Raw genomic sequence first — 18,273 nt, forward strand, 5'->3', positions numbered from 1 at the left:
TTCAAGAGGTCTATGGCATTTGATATTCGAGGTGACAAGAACTTGGAATTTGAGATATTGGACCTTGCAAAGCAACATGAATTCGCAATAGCTTACTAATATCCTTTCTCTGGGAAAACTCTATTAAGACTAGATGATAGAGTGAGTGTGGAGGAAGAGGGAGATGGAGTTATATATGAAAGACCCCTTTTTGGACCAAATTGAGGTGCAAGTCATCGAGAGCTTGGCATTAAACTGTAAGTTATATACTCACTGATGGGGGAAACTCTCACTTCACTGCAGTAGAGTGGGGTGTGTGTGCTCTGTGTGATCATATGGTGTAGGCAACTACTACTGCACCTGCTGATTCTTCGCATGCTTTGAGACTGAATATGCATCGACAGGCTATGAACTGATCCTACAGAACCAATGTAGCACTCATGTTCATTTTGTTTGTGCTCTAATTAAGGCAGGCATGTACTCTACATGTGTAACTAGGTTCCTCCCAAATTGATAAAGTCGATGAGCATCACCATTAGTGACCATATCGGCTTGTTCCATCCCTTTCTGCCAGGGAAAGCATCAAACACAAGGAACAAGATTGGCGATGTCTGCATTCAGGGGGATGTAATATTGAATCACCGCTTTCAGACAGGGGATGGCTATGTCAACTCCAGGGATAACATCTTCACACGTTACCCAGTTGTTGGCTTCAATAACCTGATGCACACGGGTGGCAGCTGTGGTCGGTGGGAGGCCGGCCACAAGTCTCGATCGCAATATTGTCAGACATGGTGGAATTAATCAGTGACGACGTTCTTGCAGGGGCCCATGCTATGCATGATCTGCACTATAACATGTACATCATGGCAGATCGGAGCAGGAAGCTAGATCTCCACCTGTGTGTGGAATCCTCTGATAAAGGGCCTGCTCCACTACATATCCATCGCAGTACCTGCGTCGAGGATCGGCGAGGCGATTGCCAAGGTGAAGATGCTCCGGGAAGCGGACCCGCAGGGACTACGCGGGCAAGCACAGTTTGGGGGCATCTGGATGCATTTCGTGGGGGCGTTGGAGGCGTACCTGGCGGAGCGGGAGGACGCGGTGATGTGGGAGATGATAGTCGAGAGGTCCAGGGAGCCGCTGCTGTACACAGGGGCGATGCAAGAGGTGGAGCAGATGCTGCTGGGGATATATGGGGGGAAACCGCACTGGGGCAAGAACAGGCACCTGGCATTCGAGGGCATAGCCTGAGTCTGCAGTAGGACCCATAATGAGACCTTGGAGTCGAAATCTGCTAGAGATGATGAAGGTCATGGAACCCACACAACCTCCTGCACCGCCGCAGGAAACCTTGTCCCCCAGGCAAGCTTGCTTGGTTCTGTATCAGGAACAACACAGGGAATCGCTCTCATGCAGGAGAGGGAGGAGCTACATGCCCACATTGCAATGGTGCAGGAAGAGGCAGTGGTGCAACAAAGGAGCTTGATCGGCATCTTGCAGGAGTGCAGGCACAAGAAGGATGGAGTTGCAGCCAAGCGCTTGCATGCCTACATGTGCAATCACCGCTTGGAATTGGACCCGATCCTCTGCAACTACCTCATCCCCATGCTCGCAGATTGTGGGTGCTTGTCTGATGTGCAGTGTGTGCTTGATCGTGTCCCTCCCTTCCTTCTGAGCGAGCACTCCTGGGCCTCCGTTATCACCTACTTCAATGACCAAGGGAACCCACTCCATGCCCTGCACCTCTTCCACCGAATGCAGAAGGAGAATTTTGTATAACCCTCGAATTTCACCTATGTTGCTGCAATCATGGCTTGCAGTAGGCTCATGGATATACAATGCGGTAGCATGCTGCATGTTGAAACAACAAAATGAGGGCTGGAGAAAGAAGCTTTCATTGGCAGCTCATTGCTTGATATGTACACCAAATGTGGCTCCCTTCAAGAAGGTTGTCTCACATTTGATGTGCTGCCTTGTAGAAATCCAGTCTCATGGATGGCTTTGATGTCTGGATATGCTGATTGTGGGCTTGGTCAGGAATAGGAAGTTCTTGACCGTTCTGAACAGATGGTGCAGGAAGGTTTGCATGTGGATGCTAGCACTTCCGTTTGTGTTTTAAAAGCTTGTGGCATTATAGGATCTTTAGAAATCGGCCAATTGATACATGCAGCTGTAACCGAAAGAGGACTTGATGCAGAACTCTACGTGGGCAGCACCCTTGTGGATATGTATGTTAAGTGTGGCCCATTTGCAGAAGCAAGCCTAGTATTTGACCAGCTTCCACTTTGAAATGTGGTCTCACGGAATGCAATGATTGCAGGATATGTGGAAAATGGGATGGCTGACAAAGTGCTGACTTGCTTCACACAGATGGATTTGGAAGGCATATCTCCGGACTGTGTCACATTTCTGTTGGGTCAGAAGGCATGTGGTCTTTCAGCAGGTGTAGAATCAGGGTTTGAAGTACATGCTAAAATAACGGAAAGGGTTTGGGAAATTGAGGCAGAAATGACCAACACACTCATAGATATGTATGCTAAATGTGGTCTTCTTGTAGAAGCACACCGAGCATTAGACTTAATGCCCAAACAAGACGCAGCCTCATGGTATGCTTTGACTGTAGGGTATACTGAACTCCCTCTGCATGCAGGAGAGGGAGGAGCTACATGCCCACATTGCAGTGGCAATTAATCGAGTCTCACCATGCAGCAGGTAAGGCCCAATTATTGCTTGCATAATTGTATCCACCAGCTTGAGTTTTTTGTTTTGGGGTTTAACTTAAAAGAATGATTGATAGGCCTGAGATGTTTTCATATCTTTAACGATTGACAGCCTGCATTATCAGAAGAATTCCACTGGGTTGGTATTTTACCCACTATGAGAAGTTGAAGTTGCAGCACTCTCATAATTCCTGTCCTGATTTATCTCTAACATCATCATTTTGCTGGTTTTGAACTTGGGTAGTAGATGATTGAACTTGGGTTTTGAACTTGCAAGCTTTATAAGGAGCAAGTTCAAACGTTCTGGGTTACCATTTTAGATTCCTTCAGGGATCACCAACCTACTCTCCCCCAACCAATCTGCAAGTACATGATTTTTATCAAGGGTAGGACTTCTGGCCTTCTTACTGCTAAGTCTCTCTCTGATCATGTTGCAATGCAGGGAATGCAAAATCTGGCATTGGAGGAGTAAGTTAAGGTCTTGGAACAAGAGCTCAGAAATTTTATGAAAGTAGCCTTTAAATTCCCAGTTGATATGCTCATGTATGAAGCATTTTCAATTGCAGCAGGTCCTCCAATGTAATGGGGATGCGGCAAGGCCTGCAATATGGGAGCTCCAGCTGCATTAGCTTGCCATCATTCGGGCACCTACCATGCCTGTGATATTTTGCAGCTCCGTGGCATGAGCACAACATCAAACAGGGCAACATCAATTGCTCAGGGGCGTGATGGGTTTGGTGAGTGTGAAAAAATGGTGAGGCCAATCCACGCATCGCAGAGTATACCAACGAGTCCCTCCTAATCGAGGTGCCAATACACATATCGAGCTTCAACAACATATGCATGCCAGCCTGTATGGCGATGCTAATTGAGTTCCAGGCTTGACCGAACCTGATCATAGGCATACCACTCAGGTAAATGGCACTATCAACCCACATATTGGAGCGTGAACGACGTGGAGCTTAGCAGGCATTCGAAACTGAACGTTTCGTCTGTCTTCAATAATTAAAGTAATAATAATGTATGAGATCGTAAGCCCTTTATTCCTAAGCTTCATAGTTGTCATGACTGCGACAAAACGAAAGCACATGCTTCTAACGCGGGAGGATGAGGAGGGGGAGGGGAGGAGGGAGACGAGGCCGTAGTTGCATGTGCAGGCAGCTTGGACGTGTCTTGGTGGAAGAGGCATGAATTCTTTGGCCTTGTGCTCGACCATCCAGTAAGATTCGAGCGATCGCTGTCATGACTATGGTAAGCGATTGTCGTACATTCTTGCGATAGTATTGGCTATAGTACCTTTGCATACTCTAAGAATCTATGAAATCACATGCTTTCTATATATTGATTTCGTACTTCGTTTCAATATAAAGAACTATGAGTAGAATGTCAGCTGAGTTAGTCTTGTTGAAAAAATATATGCAAAGCTACATAGGTGATGGGGCCTAATCGTGGTGGTTGCATGGAAGGAGCCGGGGCTTGGGAAGGTGAACTTTAAAGGGAGAATGACATTGTCATGGGCTTGGGAAGAAAAACTTTAAACGGAGAAAGACGTGGTCATGAGCCAATGTGGGCTTCCCCTAAGGAGCTACCACAATGTTCATCCCACGTCCCACGTCCCACCCATAAATGTCTTCCAATATAAGAATTTTATGTATATATTTGGAGCCTAATGTGTAAAATAGTTTAGACTGCTTCACTTCAGCAGAGTAGATATGTTATGGCCTAGAGACCCAACTCACTATTGATAGTGCTCTTTTCTTCTCTAATATATTAAAGCTTCTTTATTTGAACATTCCTCATTTTCAATTTTAGAACTAGGTTGTGCCAAACAATAGTGGGAAAGTGGGCTTTACCCATGTCCCAAACCTCAATCTCACCCTACTTCACCCAACGAAAAGCGAGGTGGCACACCACAAAGAACTTGATCAAAAGATCTTCAAAAAGAGAAAATGGAAATAGTGATTTGAGATTAAATATAATTCAACATGATACTTTACCTTGACAAATCCAACTCCACTAGGCACTAAGTTCAATCTTTTAGATTGAGGAAATATGTTATGATAAATTTACAATATGAAATAGAAGCTTAATCAATTCTCACCAAGTTAGTGAGAAATTCACTTACCTAACCATTATAGAGGACATTGGTAGGAAGACAATTCCAAAATGAGGTCAATATCTAGGAAAATTTGCAGTTGGGGATAAATTTTAAAGGCCCATCTCTAGATACCATGAGGTTTCTATAATTTTTGTATTCTATAGAAAATGCAAGTAGCATCCCCATCTCAACATTCATTCTCATGGGCATTTCTATGGGTGAAGTGAGCCACATAAAGTTTATGTCTCCCACTCTCATATTCTATTTGCATACTTTCCCTTGTTTCATGCATTAATTGATGGTTTATTGGTGCTCTATCTTGGGTCTACACAAGTAGTACCAAGAACACCATTATCAACAACCTCAAAGTTTATTGTATCATCATTTTTGTGTTTATCCAATCTAATGTATTAGCAAATGTATAGTTGCAAGAGGTGAGCCCATAAGACATTTATAACATATCCTTGAAACGATAACATACATGTGGAGGGGCTTCTAAAATGAATCAAATGGTGGTAATTTTAGGGATCTTAAAACGTATGTGATTTTATAAGTCCATTATTAATTTTTATTATTTTATATCTTGGAAAATATTTATTTATAGCAATGAATAGCACTAACAAAGTATCTTTAAGTTTTACTATTAGATATTTATAATATTTATTGAGAATATCTCCTTGGATTTGAACTATATTTAGGGCCATAAATACGTAATGTATGGTGAACTCTTGTTGCAATATGTCTAGGCTCCCATGTTGGCTAACAATGATGCTTGAACTCTTAACTCTCAAGGTTGATTGCGTCAATGATCGTGTGGTGGGGGGACTTGCTTAAGCTGCGGCGCCAAACATACATTGTATACATAAAATGAAGCTCACTCAAAGAATACAAGAAGAGAGATGGAGGCCAAAACGTTTTCTTGTTGATTTTTTCTTCTTCTTCCACATACTATACAATGTACATAAAGTATAGATAAGATATAATATAAAGGAAAGTGGTCTATTAAGTCAAACAGTGCATAACAAACTATACCAATTGATCGGTGCTATATCTTTGTCAATTGTAGGTAGGTGTAAAAAATTAAATATAATAAGTGATAAGTTAGTGGTCATGTGAGTATCATAATGACCACCAACGTGCTAAGTGTAGACGTGTGAACTCATCTAGCCAAGTGGTCTATCATTAATGTTTGCACGTGTTGAGCTTGCCATCTCAACACTCCCTCTCAAGCTCAACTCTATCTTTGCAACTCCAAGTAAGCTTTGGAACTTTTGAAGCTTCTCTGCACCCAATGTCTTTGTGAAAATGTCAGCTATCTAATCCTGTGTGTTGACATATACCAAGTCAATCTCTCCTACAAGTATCTTCTTTCTCATAAAGTGGTAGTGCATCTCAATGTGTTTTGTCCTAGCATGGAACACTGGATTCCTAGCTAATTGTATGCTACTCATGTTATCATAATGAATGATAACTAGACCATCTCCTTGCACATCTAAATCACCTAATAACTTTTGTAGCCATACCACCTGACATGCTATCGTAACAAATGCCTCTATACTCAACCTTCGTACTCGATAAAGCAATTATAGGTTGCTTTTTGCTGCTCCATGTAAGTGTTGCATTGCCAAGGGAAAACATGAATTCACTAGTAGATATTCTATCTGACATACTATCAATTCAATCTGCATCTGTGTATCCAAAGACCTGTATATCCTTACATGTCTTATAAAAAATTTCATAATATAAAGTGGATTTCACATACCTCAATATGCGTCTAACTACATCCAAATGAGGCTTCTAGGCATCTGCATAAACTGACTGACAAGGCCAACAACATAGCTCAAGTCTGGCCTTGTGATAGTCATGTAAATCAAACTCCCTACCATTCTCCTAAACATAGTAGGGTCTTTTATCTTATCCCCAACGTCAGCACTCAACTTGGATAATACAATACAGCAAACTAGTCTTATGTAGCCTTTCACAACAAGTGCACATCAATACACCAAGCAACTTTTTTCACTGATTGCTCAATAGTATATGTAATTTGCAACTTGTTTGCAGATGAACCTTATGTTTGCTTCTTGAAAAACACCTAAAAATTACAGATTCAAAATCTGTAACCTGTGCACCCACTTTCGATCAATATACTTGAAATCAAGTGTATTTTGAAACTGTTGTCTGTAACTTTGTGGCTCTAAAACGGGGCTTGAAATAGCCTCAGATTATAATGCTTTGCTCACATACCAAATCTCACAGTAATATGATATTTTCACTCTATCCTGCTTCTCATGCCTCCACAGGCACTATCCAAGAGAGAGAGTGAAAGAATGGGAGAGCTTCTTACCCGTTGCTTGCTTGCTCGAACCTTGCTTCTTCTCTTTCACTTCAGTCTTCAAAATCATCCTCTCTCAGTGGCACGACTCTAATACCATGTCAAGAATCGTGTGGTGAGGAGACTTGCTTGAGCTGCTGCGCCAAACACACACTGTATACACAAGAGAAAGCTCACTCAAAAACACAAGAAGAGAGATGGAGGCCAAAACGTTTTCTTATTGATTTCTTCTTCTTCTTCCTCCACACACTATACAATATACACAAAGTATAGATAAGACACAACATAAAGGAAAATGGCCTACTAAGTCAAACAATGCATAATAGACTACACCAATCGACTGGCGCTATATCTTTGCTAGCTGTAGGTAAGTGTAACAAACTAAATATAATAAGTGATAAGTTAGTAGCCATGTGAGTATCATAATGACCACCAAGGTGCTAAGTGTAGATGTGCAAAATCATCTAGCTAAGTGGTCTATCATCAATGTCCGCATTTGTTGAGCTTGCCATCTCAGTAGATTGGTTCTTATTTTGGCTCCTTTCATGAGCCCTAAATGTTAAAGATCAAGTCTCCACTTAAGGGCCCCATGCCATGTAGGAAATGGGGCTTGAAATTTATCAAGAGCTATATCTACTAGGGTCTCCATCAATTGAAGCGCGGAAGAGAGGGAGGAGGAAGGCTGGCAAAGAGGGTTAGAGGTTGTGAGGGAGAGTATGAGGCAAGGTGGGAGGCAGGGAGGCAAGGAGAGTCATAGCTAACATAGTTTCTTTTTTGGGGGGCACAAAGAGAGAGAGAGAGAGAGGAAAGATAAACGTTTTGTTGAGCTCAGTGAGGTGTTTCAATGTGGTAGCTTTAATCCCAAGTTAAGATTATTGCAAAACTACACCTAAAGACACAGAATCCAAGACTCATAAATAAAATCAAATCCTTCAAAATTTATGTCGTGTCCCCACATTAGATCTCTCCTAGTAAAACCATTTTAAAAAACATATCATTATCCATAGCATAGAAGTATTCCTAGAGTAGCTATTGATCACTAATAGACCCCACCCAAGTAAATACTCTTATTGACGGAAGCATAACATAGAACTATCCATAACTTAGGGAAGCATACTTAGCTAAGCGGGGTCTATCCATGATCAAGGTCAATGGCCTAGGTTTAGCCTCTCCATTACACTACAAATGCAACACTGCCAATCCATAGATCCAAAGAAACATGACCATTAATACGTGACTATTTATTGATACAGTATCCATAATGCAATGTTTAGTGCCCAATAATGAGTCATGTCTATATTCAGGTTTGTTTGCTACATTTGATATCTTTTGGAATGCCCACGTATTGTAATAATATAATTATATCTAATAATGCATTATCTTAATGATGTGAATAATGGAGTGAGAGCTTGAGTAAAATCAACATATACCAAAGAAGCTCACCAAAGGAAGCTCTGCAAAACATTTCCCCCCTCCTAAGAGATGCAAATCTCTTATTGTATTAAGGTCTTGAAGAGCAAGATTCAGGGCCCTATAGAAAACATTAGATGCTTTGATTAGAGCTACTATGAGAGTAGAAAAAAGTCTTGGAACTACTTAATCAAAGAACTACAAAGATGAAGATTCTTTAGACTCAGAGAAAGAGTCAAATTTTGATAGTGATTAGTGATGAATATAAGAAGGATTTAGGTTAAAATTTAGAAGATAAGTCAAGTAACTTTGATTTGGAGGATTGTAATGAAGGGGACTGAGGGAAGAGAGAATAAAGAGCAAAAGAGAGAAAATGGAAAAAAGAAGAAGAGAGAGGAAGACTAAAGGAGAAAGGAAGCCATGAAAGCTAAAGGAGAAGATGAAGAGTCGGTTCTTGATTATATATGCATTCCCTTAACTAAGCCTCTTACGCCTTACATACCCCAATTAGTGTGAGTAGGTATATAACCCCTATTTCCCATGTATCTCGCTCATTAAATTCCATCCCAACCCTAAAAGTTTTTACCCTAAAAAACAAAAGACAACTAGGGAGGTACTTGATAGAGTGGCGAAGGGGAGTGGGAGTGTAGAGTACTACTATGATCCACATTATAATGAAAAGAGTGGGTGAAGGCTATGGATAGCATTTTGTCCACTATAAGCCTACTAAGGTAAATATATTTTATGGGATACTTTAATTGGGTGTTTATGATGAAGACTTTCAGCCTATATAAGAAGCACATGGCTATAATTGAGGCAAGTACAAAACTGTTCTAAAACACTGTGCAATCTGTAGGCCTCGTGAAGGTGAGGAAACTTGTCCACAGTGGTGGCTAGTTGTCAAGAGGCTTCTTCCAAAGGTAGGCCTTGCCATTTGATGAGGTATTCCTTGATGGATCAAGATCTCAAGTTTTTATCTTGCTACCCAATGATTGCCTTAGGTATATACTGAATGATGCCTTCTTCATCTATGGAAGATAGCTCTTCCACATGGTCCATTGAGGTACGAATGAAAGGCTTTAACTAGCTAACCTGAAACACATTGTGAATCCTGGTGATGGGGGGAAGCTCTAAGCAGTAAGTTGAGTCATCAACTCTCTTGAGGATTTGATAGGGGCCATAGAAATTGTGGGCTAGCTTGTTACTGTTAGCTTCCTTGAGAGTGGAATAATGAGACTTAGGTACTTTCAATAGGATAGGCTCTCCCTCTTAGAATAAAAAATGCCTTCTTTTCTAATCAATGTAAATCATCATGTGGTCTTATGCCTTCTGAAGACTCACTTTGCATTACTAAAGTACTAAAGCAGGGCCTGCATATGCTTTAACTCCTCTTTATTCTGGGGATTGATATTATCATTGAATAAGATTGTAAGAAGGGGAATCTTATACCCATATAATGTTTCAAAATGAGAAACCCCAATGCTACAGTGAGTGGAGTTGTTATTAGCAAATTCAAGCAAGTAGAGCCATATATCCCAATTATGTTGTACATCATGGAAAAATTGTTGTAGATAGTCCTTGGGGAAGTTATTATATGTATATCCTCTACATCACGTGTGTTCAAGGCCTATTTAAAATATCTTTATCTATGAAGTTTTCTTGAATAAAAAATTAACCTTTTCTATTTGATTTGTAAATAATCCATTTATATTACACCCTTTTGTATGTTAAAAAATGTATAAATTTGGTATTTTGAAAATACCTTATTTCAAACCCACGTGATGCACACATATATTCATGAGTAACTTATGCGAGAGATAGTCCTCAAGACATTTATTTAGCCTCTTGATTTGACCATCGACCTGTGGATGGTATGTGGTGGTGATTGCAACAAACTTGGTGTCCATAGATGCAGAAACCTTTCACTAAAAGTTTCTCATAAACTTGGCATCCCGATTATACACTATGAAGACTTGTGGTAACCCATGCAACTTAAATACATGCTCCACAAATTGAATGGCTACCTAAGAGGTAGTGTATTGGATCTTAGTTGAAATAAAGTGGACAGCCTTAGTAAGACATTCAACTATCACACATATATTGTTCCATCCTTTCATGGTGACGAGGCCAATAATGAAATTCATAGTGATATATGTCCATTTCCCTTTAGGAATAGGTAGGGGGATGCAAGAGACCAACGGGTCTAAGTGTGATGTCCTTGTTCTATTGGCATGGAACACAACTAGCCACAATATCCTTGACATCCCTCCATAGGTCTTTCAAGTGAAAGGTTTTGGCAATCCTATCATATGTTTTGAAAACACCCAAATGACGAAAAGTGGGACAAGAATGCATCTCATCCATGATCTTTTGTGTGAAAGGAAAAGTGTGGTGGATGAGAATCTTGCCATGGGACCAAATAAGGCCATGTTTTAGTTGATATTGGGAGTTTTAATCCACTAATCCATGTTGTAATTTTCAAGACCTAATCTTTAAAAAAAGGCTTCTTGAAGTTCCTTGATCCAATCACTATGCAACTCTGAAATGAAAGACACTCTACATGCCCACATCTATGAGAGTGAATTAGCCACTACGTTGTCTTTTCCCCTAGTGTGAGAGATATCAAAATCATAATTTTGCAAAGCTTCCACCCATCTTCTTTGCTTAATAGTCAAATTAGACTAAGTCAAGAAGTATTGGAGGACTTGATGGTCACTCTTTACTCTAAACTCACCGCCATATAGGTAATGGTGCTATTTCTCAATAGCATAGAGGATGGCCAACATCACTTGGTCATAAACATTCATTTGCATCTTCTTTTCATCAAGCTTATAGCTCTCAAAAGCAATCACACCATGCTCTTGTAGCAAGACAAAACCAACACCTCAGCCACTAGCATCACACTAAATGGTAAACTCCTTTGACAAGTCAAAGAATATGAGGATGGGGGGTTAGGTAAGCATTTCCTTCAATTGTGTAAGGCCACGATAAAAAATAACATCATAAAAGAATGATTTCTTATTTAACTCATCAGTCAAAGGTGTTGCAATGGTAGCATAATGTTTGATAAAGAATCTATAAAATAAAGAGAGTCCAAGGAGACCATGTAATGAAGTGATGATGGATGGTGTGTAGGCCAAAGTCCTTCACACATTGCATCCTTTTAGGGTCAGCTTTATGCCAATTTGGCTAACAATGCACCCCAAGTACTCCATTGATGGTTGCATGAAAAATGCATTTATTTTCCTTAGAAAATAGTGTATGCTCTCTCAAGACATTAAACACCCTTCTGACATGCGTCAAGTGCTTCTCTTGTGATGGTTGCATGAAAAATGTATTTATTTTCCTTAGAAAATAGCGTATGCTCTCTCCAGACATTAAACACCCTTTTGACATGTGTCAAGTGCTTCTCTTGCAATTTTCTATAAATGAGAATATTATCAAAGAAAATGAGCACAAACTTGAATAGGAAGGGGTGTAATATTTTATTCATGAGGCTTTGAGATGTGACTGGGGTATTAGTCAATCCAAAAGGCATCATTAGAAAATGATAGAGCCCACAATCAGCCTGGAAAACTATTTTGATCTCATTACTCTCCCTCATACATATTTGATGATAGCTAGAGCACAGATCAATCTTAGTGAAGAACCATGCCCCTTTTAACTTATTTAACAAGTCATCAATCCATGGGATGGGATATCCGTCCTTAACTATGATCTTGTTCAAGTTCCTATAGTCAAAGCATATGCAAAAAGAGACATCTTTCTTCTTGACTAGTAGGATTGGATATGCATAAGGTGAGAAACTCAATCCAATTATCCCCATCTTGAGTAACTCTTTGACTTGATTTGCAACTTCTTCACGCTTATACTTGGAGAGTTAATAAGGTGGCTTATTTAGTACTTGGAATGGGGTTCAAGGTTAAGTGGATAGTCCACTTGCCTCGGGGGGGGAAGGGCTATAGCCATTTGAAATAAATCATTATAATTCTCAAGGAAATCCTTCAAGGCTGAATTTTGAGAGATGCTTTGGAGGGATAATACGAAGTTTTTGTACTCGAGTGCAAGATAAAGATTTATGAGCATCCCCTTTTGAGTTGTTTTATTGTAATTAGTCAAAAATTAGAATTATCATGAGCTCCCTCTAATCAGATGAGTTGTTGGTGCATCATAAACTCCATATAGAGTGGAGAAACGTCCATACCAATTTTGTCCAAATGTTTCAACCTTAAAACCCAAGACAAAATCAATGGGGCCCATGTCTAATGCAATTGGATCAATTGATGCCACATAACTTTCAGCCAAGTATAGGGGAAATTTGGAGCATACATGTGTGTTGATTTCATCTTCACCATTTACTAGTTGAAATTTTAGGGGGGGTGCTATAATTCCATAGCTGCATATGTCAATAGATCAATGGATGATCTATTGACAAAACTATGTGTACTACCACTATCCATAAGGATAAATACATGCTTCCCATTAATACTATCATGAATGCGTAGAATGTTGAGGATCCTAGAGCCAATCCATGTATCCAAGAAGATGGAGTAAAGGGAAGTGGTAATTAGGTGGGGTATACTAGGGGTAACTAAATCAAGAGCATGAGATGGGCAACTACTTGGTTAAAGGGAAACCCATTGTCCATATCATAGAATTGCTGCTGTCCAAATCCTCAATATACTTCTCGTTTTCAGCATGTAAGTCCTCTTCATCATTGTTCTATTCTTCCATTATATATATTTTATGAACCTTGACCTTAGCTATCTTGTAAGGGCATTTTCAGGCATGATTAGTCATGTACTTGTCACCAAATTTAAAACATATGTCTTTTTATTTCCACTCCTTTACAATGTCTTGGGAGATGACATTTTGATCACTTGGAATGTTCTAGCTTGGTGTAGTTTGGGGTCCGCTTTTAGTATATTTACTCTGACCATTTGAGCCAAGTACTGTCCCAAAAGTGCCCTATTTTCTTTCAACATGAAAGGAGGTGCAAGTAGGTATTTTAAGGTTGCTTTTTGGCATGGGGTTGCCTCTAAAAACACACCCCATATGGGGCCAACCTCAATCGGGTGTAGGGTTGTCTATAACCTTGCTAAAAATTCTCATTTTTATGATATTTTCTTGCATATCTTTTAGCCAATTCAATTGCATCAAATAAAGTGGAAGGTTTTTAAGTCATTACATTAGTAGCCATCAATACGCTAGGCTCTAACATGTGCATGTACTTGTGCAATTTCACATCATCACTAACAGTCTTGTCATCACTCTCTCTTACAAGCAAACCACCAAGACCCATGGATTTATTATTGCTTCAAGCATTTCAAGCTGAGAACACCATATTAGAGAATTTGGAAAATTTTCAAGTCCCATTTTTAAATAAGTGATAAATATTTAACCATGTGGCTAAATTTTGATCTATATTTGAAAGTGAGATTTGGAAAGATATCTTATATAGCATTTAGGGTAGACTCCATCTTTAGGTAAGACAACAAGATTTGACCATGTGGTCAAATAATAAAAGTATTGTGGATTCCCAAAGTGCATGGAAATTCCCAAATTTCCTAGTATAGTGTTTGAGAACTATGGCTACCTCTTACATAGCCATGTGCACTCTTCCACACACCAATATAGTGAGCTTACCTTTGAATCTGATTGAGTACCTCCTCCCACAAGTCTGCCAATAGATCCATGATTTAAGATGCACCCTCAAGCAAGTTCCATCTCCAAGCTCCAAGCTTAGACCTCCATAGGCATGTGCTCAAGAAGGGGGAAGAGAAGAAGAAGATGATGAAGAGAGGAGAAGAAGAGCTTCTCCATGATCCCTCTTAGAGTGGGACCAAGAAATTCCAAATAAGCACCAAATGAAGAGAATTTAAGACATAATTCAAAGCTTGATGGAAGCGGAGGACACAAATACGACAATTTTAAGTTGCCATAAAAGACAAGAATTCAAATTACTTTGAAAGTCAGACTTCAAAGTGATTGTGGATTTTTCATAAATTTATCAAGTGCGGATCGAAGTAGGATGAGCTCCAAGTAGTTCAAGACTGCAAGATGGACACAGAGAAAATTTCAGAGTTGAAATTGGTTGCTGAACATGGAAGTTGCGAGTAGTTAAGCACTTGGGGGTTCAAATTAGTTCAAGATTGGAAAAGACATGGCTTTGGCCTTTGGGGGGGACCTTGGCGCCACCCCCCCCCCCCCCCCCCCCCCCCTTCCCAAAAAAAAAAAAAAGGACTTGTGGGGAGAGGGGGAAGGGGAGGCATTTTTGAAATGGCATGATGTAGAATGGAGGCACCATCACAATTCTTGATTGAGGGGGCTTGTGGGACTGAAAGCAACCACATGATTTGATCACACAAGCCTACTCCACCAAAATTTCACTCTACATTGCCTATTTTTGCATGAGAAATGGTGGCCTGAAGAGGAAAAATAGAAATCAATATTTCTCTCCCCTCCCTCTCTCTCCTCTTGAAGGTCGTTCATGTGCAAGTAAATGGGAAGAGATTGGAATGAAAACCGGTGTGACTTGCACCGGATTAGGACGCGATCATGTTGATGTTGAGGAATGATGGCCAGCATGGTTTGAGAATCAATGGTGGGTTTTTTTGGCTGCCCAAAAATGCAAATATTAATTCTTGAAACCCGAAAAAAGAGGGTAAGCCCTTTTTCAATGAAAATTCAAATCTTTTTTGACAATTCATGATGTAATTCTTGTACATGCAATAATTTTTTTTAAAAAATACTTGGTTGTAGCCTATTTGAGGGCTGTGTGTTGTAAATTTAGAATTCGTAATACTAATCATGAGTTATTAATTTATTTATTTATTTTTAATTCACATTTTTAAAGAGAAATGTGTATTTTGTTATTTCGAGCAATTAAATTGTGTTCATGTGGCGTAAAATTGAATGTCAAGATGGATTAGACTTTGAATTAGTTTATGGATTTTAAAAAATTTAGAGAAAGATGTTGATTTATTTAAAATTTAAAAAAAATCAAGAAAAATAGGGTTCATATGAAAAAATTGATTCTATGCACCAAAAAATTACAAAAAATTATAAATGTGTTTGTGGATATATCATGGGCCTAAGGCATGAGTTCTAGCCTTACCTTAGTCCCATTTCCATGTTAGAATGCGTGATATATTTCTTTTTAGACAAAAAAATGCATGAAAACATTCTCTACTCCTACCACTACAAGCATAATATTAAACGGTAAAGAGGAGAGGGGTCATGAGTGATAAATATACGTTGAAATTTGATTTTTATAGTACACTTTACATATAGAATGCTTTTATTTTTGAAAATTAAAGGGTTCAGTAGCATGAGTATGCTCCCATATACAACAAAGCAAATACGATAGTAATAGGAAAATCATGAGAAACATTGGTTGTGCAAATCCACGTTGTTGATTTGATTAGAAAATTTTTGTGCACTCATGGGCATTCATCTTTGCACTGCATTTCATAGGCATAGTATCAAATGAGTATCAGCCTCCTCGATTGCATAGCACTTGGTTTCATAAATGTTGACCCACATTTAGAGCGTGAGAAGTCCTAAGCTACAAGGTTAGTACACTTGTTTCTTTAGGGATCGATTCAGTGAGGATTATACTTTCTCTTGGAACGATTTTTATAAAGACAAGACTATGTGTCGTATGTGCTTTATATTTGGACGGCGCATCTTGGAGCCAATCCTTGAGGTGTAGGAGAGCCGTAGTAGGGCGGCAATAGTCAACCAAGGGGTGCTTCTTGTGTATGTGCTATGAGGTAGTAGGCACCATTATGTTTGGATACTCCCTGTGAGGAGTTGGGAAGAGATCTATCGAACTATAAACTTTACAAATGTATGTATAAGTTAGATTAGGGAGTGCATCCTCCATACGCTTCTAGCTGTGAGACCATGGGGTACTATTTTGGTTAAGCATAGAGGCTTGGTTAGAACCTTAGAGCCAGTATTGGGCCCAATTTTGGTCTCGATAGTAGGTGGCACATTTGCCGAGAGCCAGTAATAAGTGGGAGTTTTTGAATCCTAGTTGATAGACTAGCTGATTAGTATATGCCAAAAGACAGTGAAATAAATCCAAAAGACCGTCAAGCAGACATCCAGAAGCAAGAAAGAGTTGAAAGGGCTAAACGACGGGCTAAAATCATTAGGAGATATTCTCCTCAATGGAGCAACCTAATATTCCTATGAGGGAGGGATCTTAGTGACCCTAGTTCTAGGAGCAATTCTTTAGGAGGAGGAGGAGGAAGCTCTAGTACTTTCCCTCTCCTAGTAATTTACCCCACTCTGAGTGGGGTAGTAGTCCCGCTAGTTTTGAGATCCTTAGCAAATCCACTTGTCGGTATGGTGCAACCTATTGCTATTCTTGTAGGGATGCTAGATCTTCCAACCTTAGGATTTCCTATACCCATTTTCAATGGGTTCGTAGAGGAAGATGCAATGCTTCACATTACTGAGTTCCAAAAGTTAATGTTCAACTACTGAATTCAAGATTAGGGGCAGTTGATGATGTTCTTTAATATGACTTTGAAAGGAAAAGTTGGATTATGGTATCAAAATGGACAAGTGGAGAGTACCAATAAATAGCTTGTGGGGATTTTATCTAAGACAATATCCAAGGGTAAGTGCGATTGGGATAAGAAAATTCATGTGGCTATTTGGGCTTATAACACCACATTCAAGAGAACAACAGACCACACCCCATTCAAGCTGGTATATGGGGAGAAGTGTGTCTAACCTTTCAAAATTTAGTTACCCACGATGAGGTTTTCTCTAAATTATTCATTGGGTGAGGTAGAGGCATTGCAAGAAATGTTCATTTCTCTTGTGCATCTTGATGAAATATGATTGCAAACTTTGTTATATCGAGAAGTAGGGAAGAGGAGGATGAGAGCACTCCATGACCTTTGAGCTAAAAAATATAAATCTGTTCTAGGATCTAATCCATCAAACAAGATTGTAGAAGTAAAGCCATATCAACTTGTTGTGACTGTGTTTCTAAAGTATTGCCCAAAAAACATGATCACAAATTTGAAGCTTAATATATATAGAGAGACAGTTTCATACAAGACTAGGAGCACTAGAATACTATGAATCCAAGCCTACCACCAATGTTTGAGTAGCTGAAAATGAATGGTAATGACACCAGCATGGCAGTAACACTAAGGGGGTTTTTGTTGTTGGGCTTGGGTATTTTGGATAGTGACTAGCACGTCAAAATTCAATAGCTAAACATCAATTTTGGTGGGATAGACATTTTGAGGATCTAACCAATGCAGAGTAATAATTATCTATTGGAACTTGGGACCCTTTAGGCCATTGCCATTAGACATTGCAACTCGTGAATAGTGCAAGGCCTAGAGATCATGTAACCAATATTAGGCCATTGCCATTAGACATTGCAACTCGTGAATAGTGCAAGGCCTAGAGATCATGTAACCAATATTAGAGCTATGTTTTGGTTTGCATTGCATGTTGGCATCCTCTCAAGTGCTTTTAACTCAAATTTGGGAAACTTTTGGCACATGAAATGACATGATTGGTAAGATAAACTATGGGAATATGTAGTAGGTTAGAGCTAGGCTGGATTGAAGAGCATGCACTAAGGATTTATCAATATATTTGGGACTAATTTATTGCAAGGTTTTCATGAGGTTGTTTGATGAAACTATGTGCTTGATCATTGAAAATATTCAATTGGAACATAATCAAATTTGCAA

General features: G+C 39.5%; 2 protein-coding genes across 2 annotated transcripts; both read left to right on the plus strand.

Moving 5' to 3' along the window:
• Window positions 1-383: 383 nt before the first annotated feature.
• On the plus strand, window positions 384-1,234 carry LOC148031031 (putative truncated L-gulonolactone oxidase 7, mitochondrial). Its single transcript, XM_087685661.1, has one exon. The coding sequence runs from the start codon at window positions 973-975 to the stop codon at window positions 1,231-1,233; it is 261 nt and encodes an 86-aa protein (XP_087541787.1). The 5' UTR covers window positions 384-972; the 3' UTR covers window position 1,234.
• A 158-nt stretch (window positions 1,235-1,392) lies between these two features.
• Window positions 1,393-3,331, plus strand: LOC148031032 (pentatricopeptide repeat-containing protein At4g18520, chloroplastic-like). The gene is made up of 6 exons (XM_087685535.1): window positions 1,393-1,755; window positions 2,026-2,247; window positions 2,353-2,588; window positions 2,633-2,694; window positions 3,145-3,170; window positions 3,272-3,331. The coding sequence occupies exons 1-6, from the start codon at window positions 1,393-1,395 to the stop codon at window positions 3,329-3,331; spliced, it is 969 nt and encodes a 322-aa protein (XP_087541661.1).
• The last annotated feature ends 14,942 nt before the right edge of the window (window positions 3,332-18,273 follow it).

Source organism: Lygodium microphyllum, chromosome 9, assembly GCF_053477565.2.
Source record: "Lygodium microphyllum isolate KBCC chromosome 9, Lygodium_microphyllum_v1.1.10, whole genome shotgun sequence".
NCBI classification, from domain to species: domain Eukaryota; kingdom Viridiplantae; phylum Streptophyta; class Polypodiopsida; order Schizaeales; family Lygodiaceae; genus Lygodium; species Lygodium microphyllum.

Bases quoted from the DNA above. Each gene is read 5' to 3' on its own strand.
- LOC148031031 (XM_087685661.1), top strand. From the start codon at position 973: ATGCTCCGGGAAGCGGACCCGCAGGGACTACGCGGGCAAGCACAGTTT.
- LOC148031032 (XM_087685535.1), top strand. From the start codon at position 1,393: ATGCAGGAGAGGGAGGAGCTACATGCCCACATTGCAATGGTGCAGGAA. The intron at 2,589-2,632 runs GTATGCTTTGAC...CTCTGCATGCAG, and splicing joins AAACAAGACGCAGCCTCATG to GAGAGGGAGGAGCTACATGC. The intron at 2,695-3,144 runs GTAAGGCCCAAT...GTTGCAATGCAG, and splicing joins CGAGTCTCACCATGCAGCAG to GGAATGCAAAATCTGGCATT.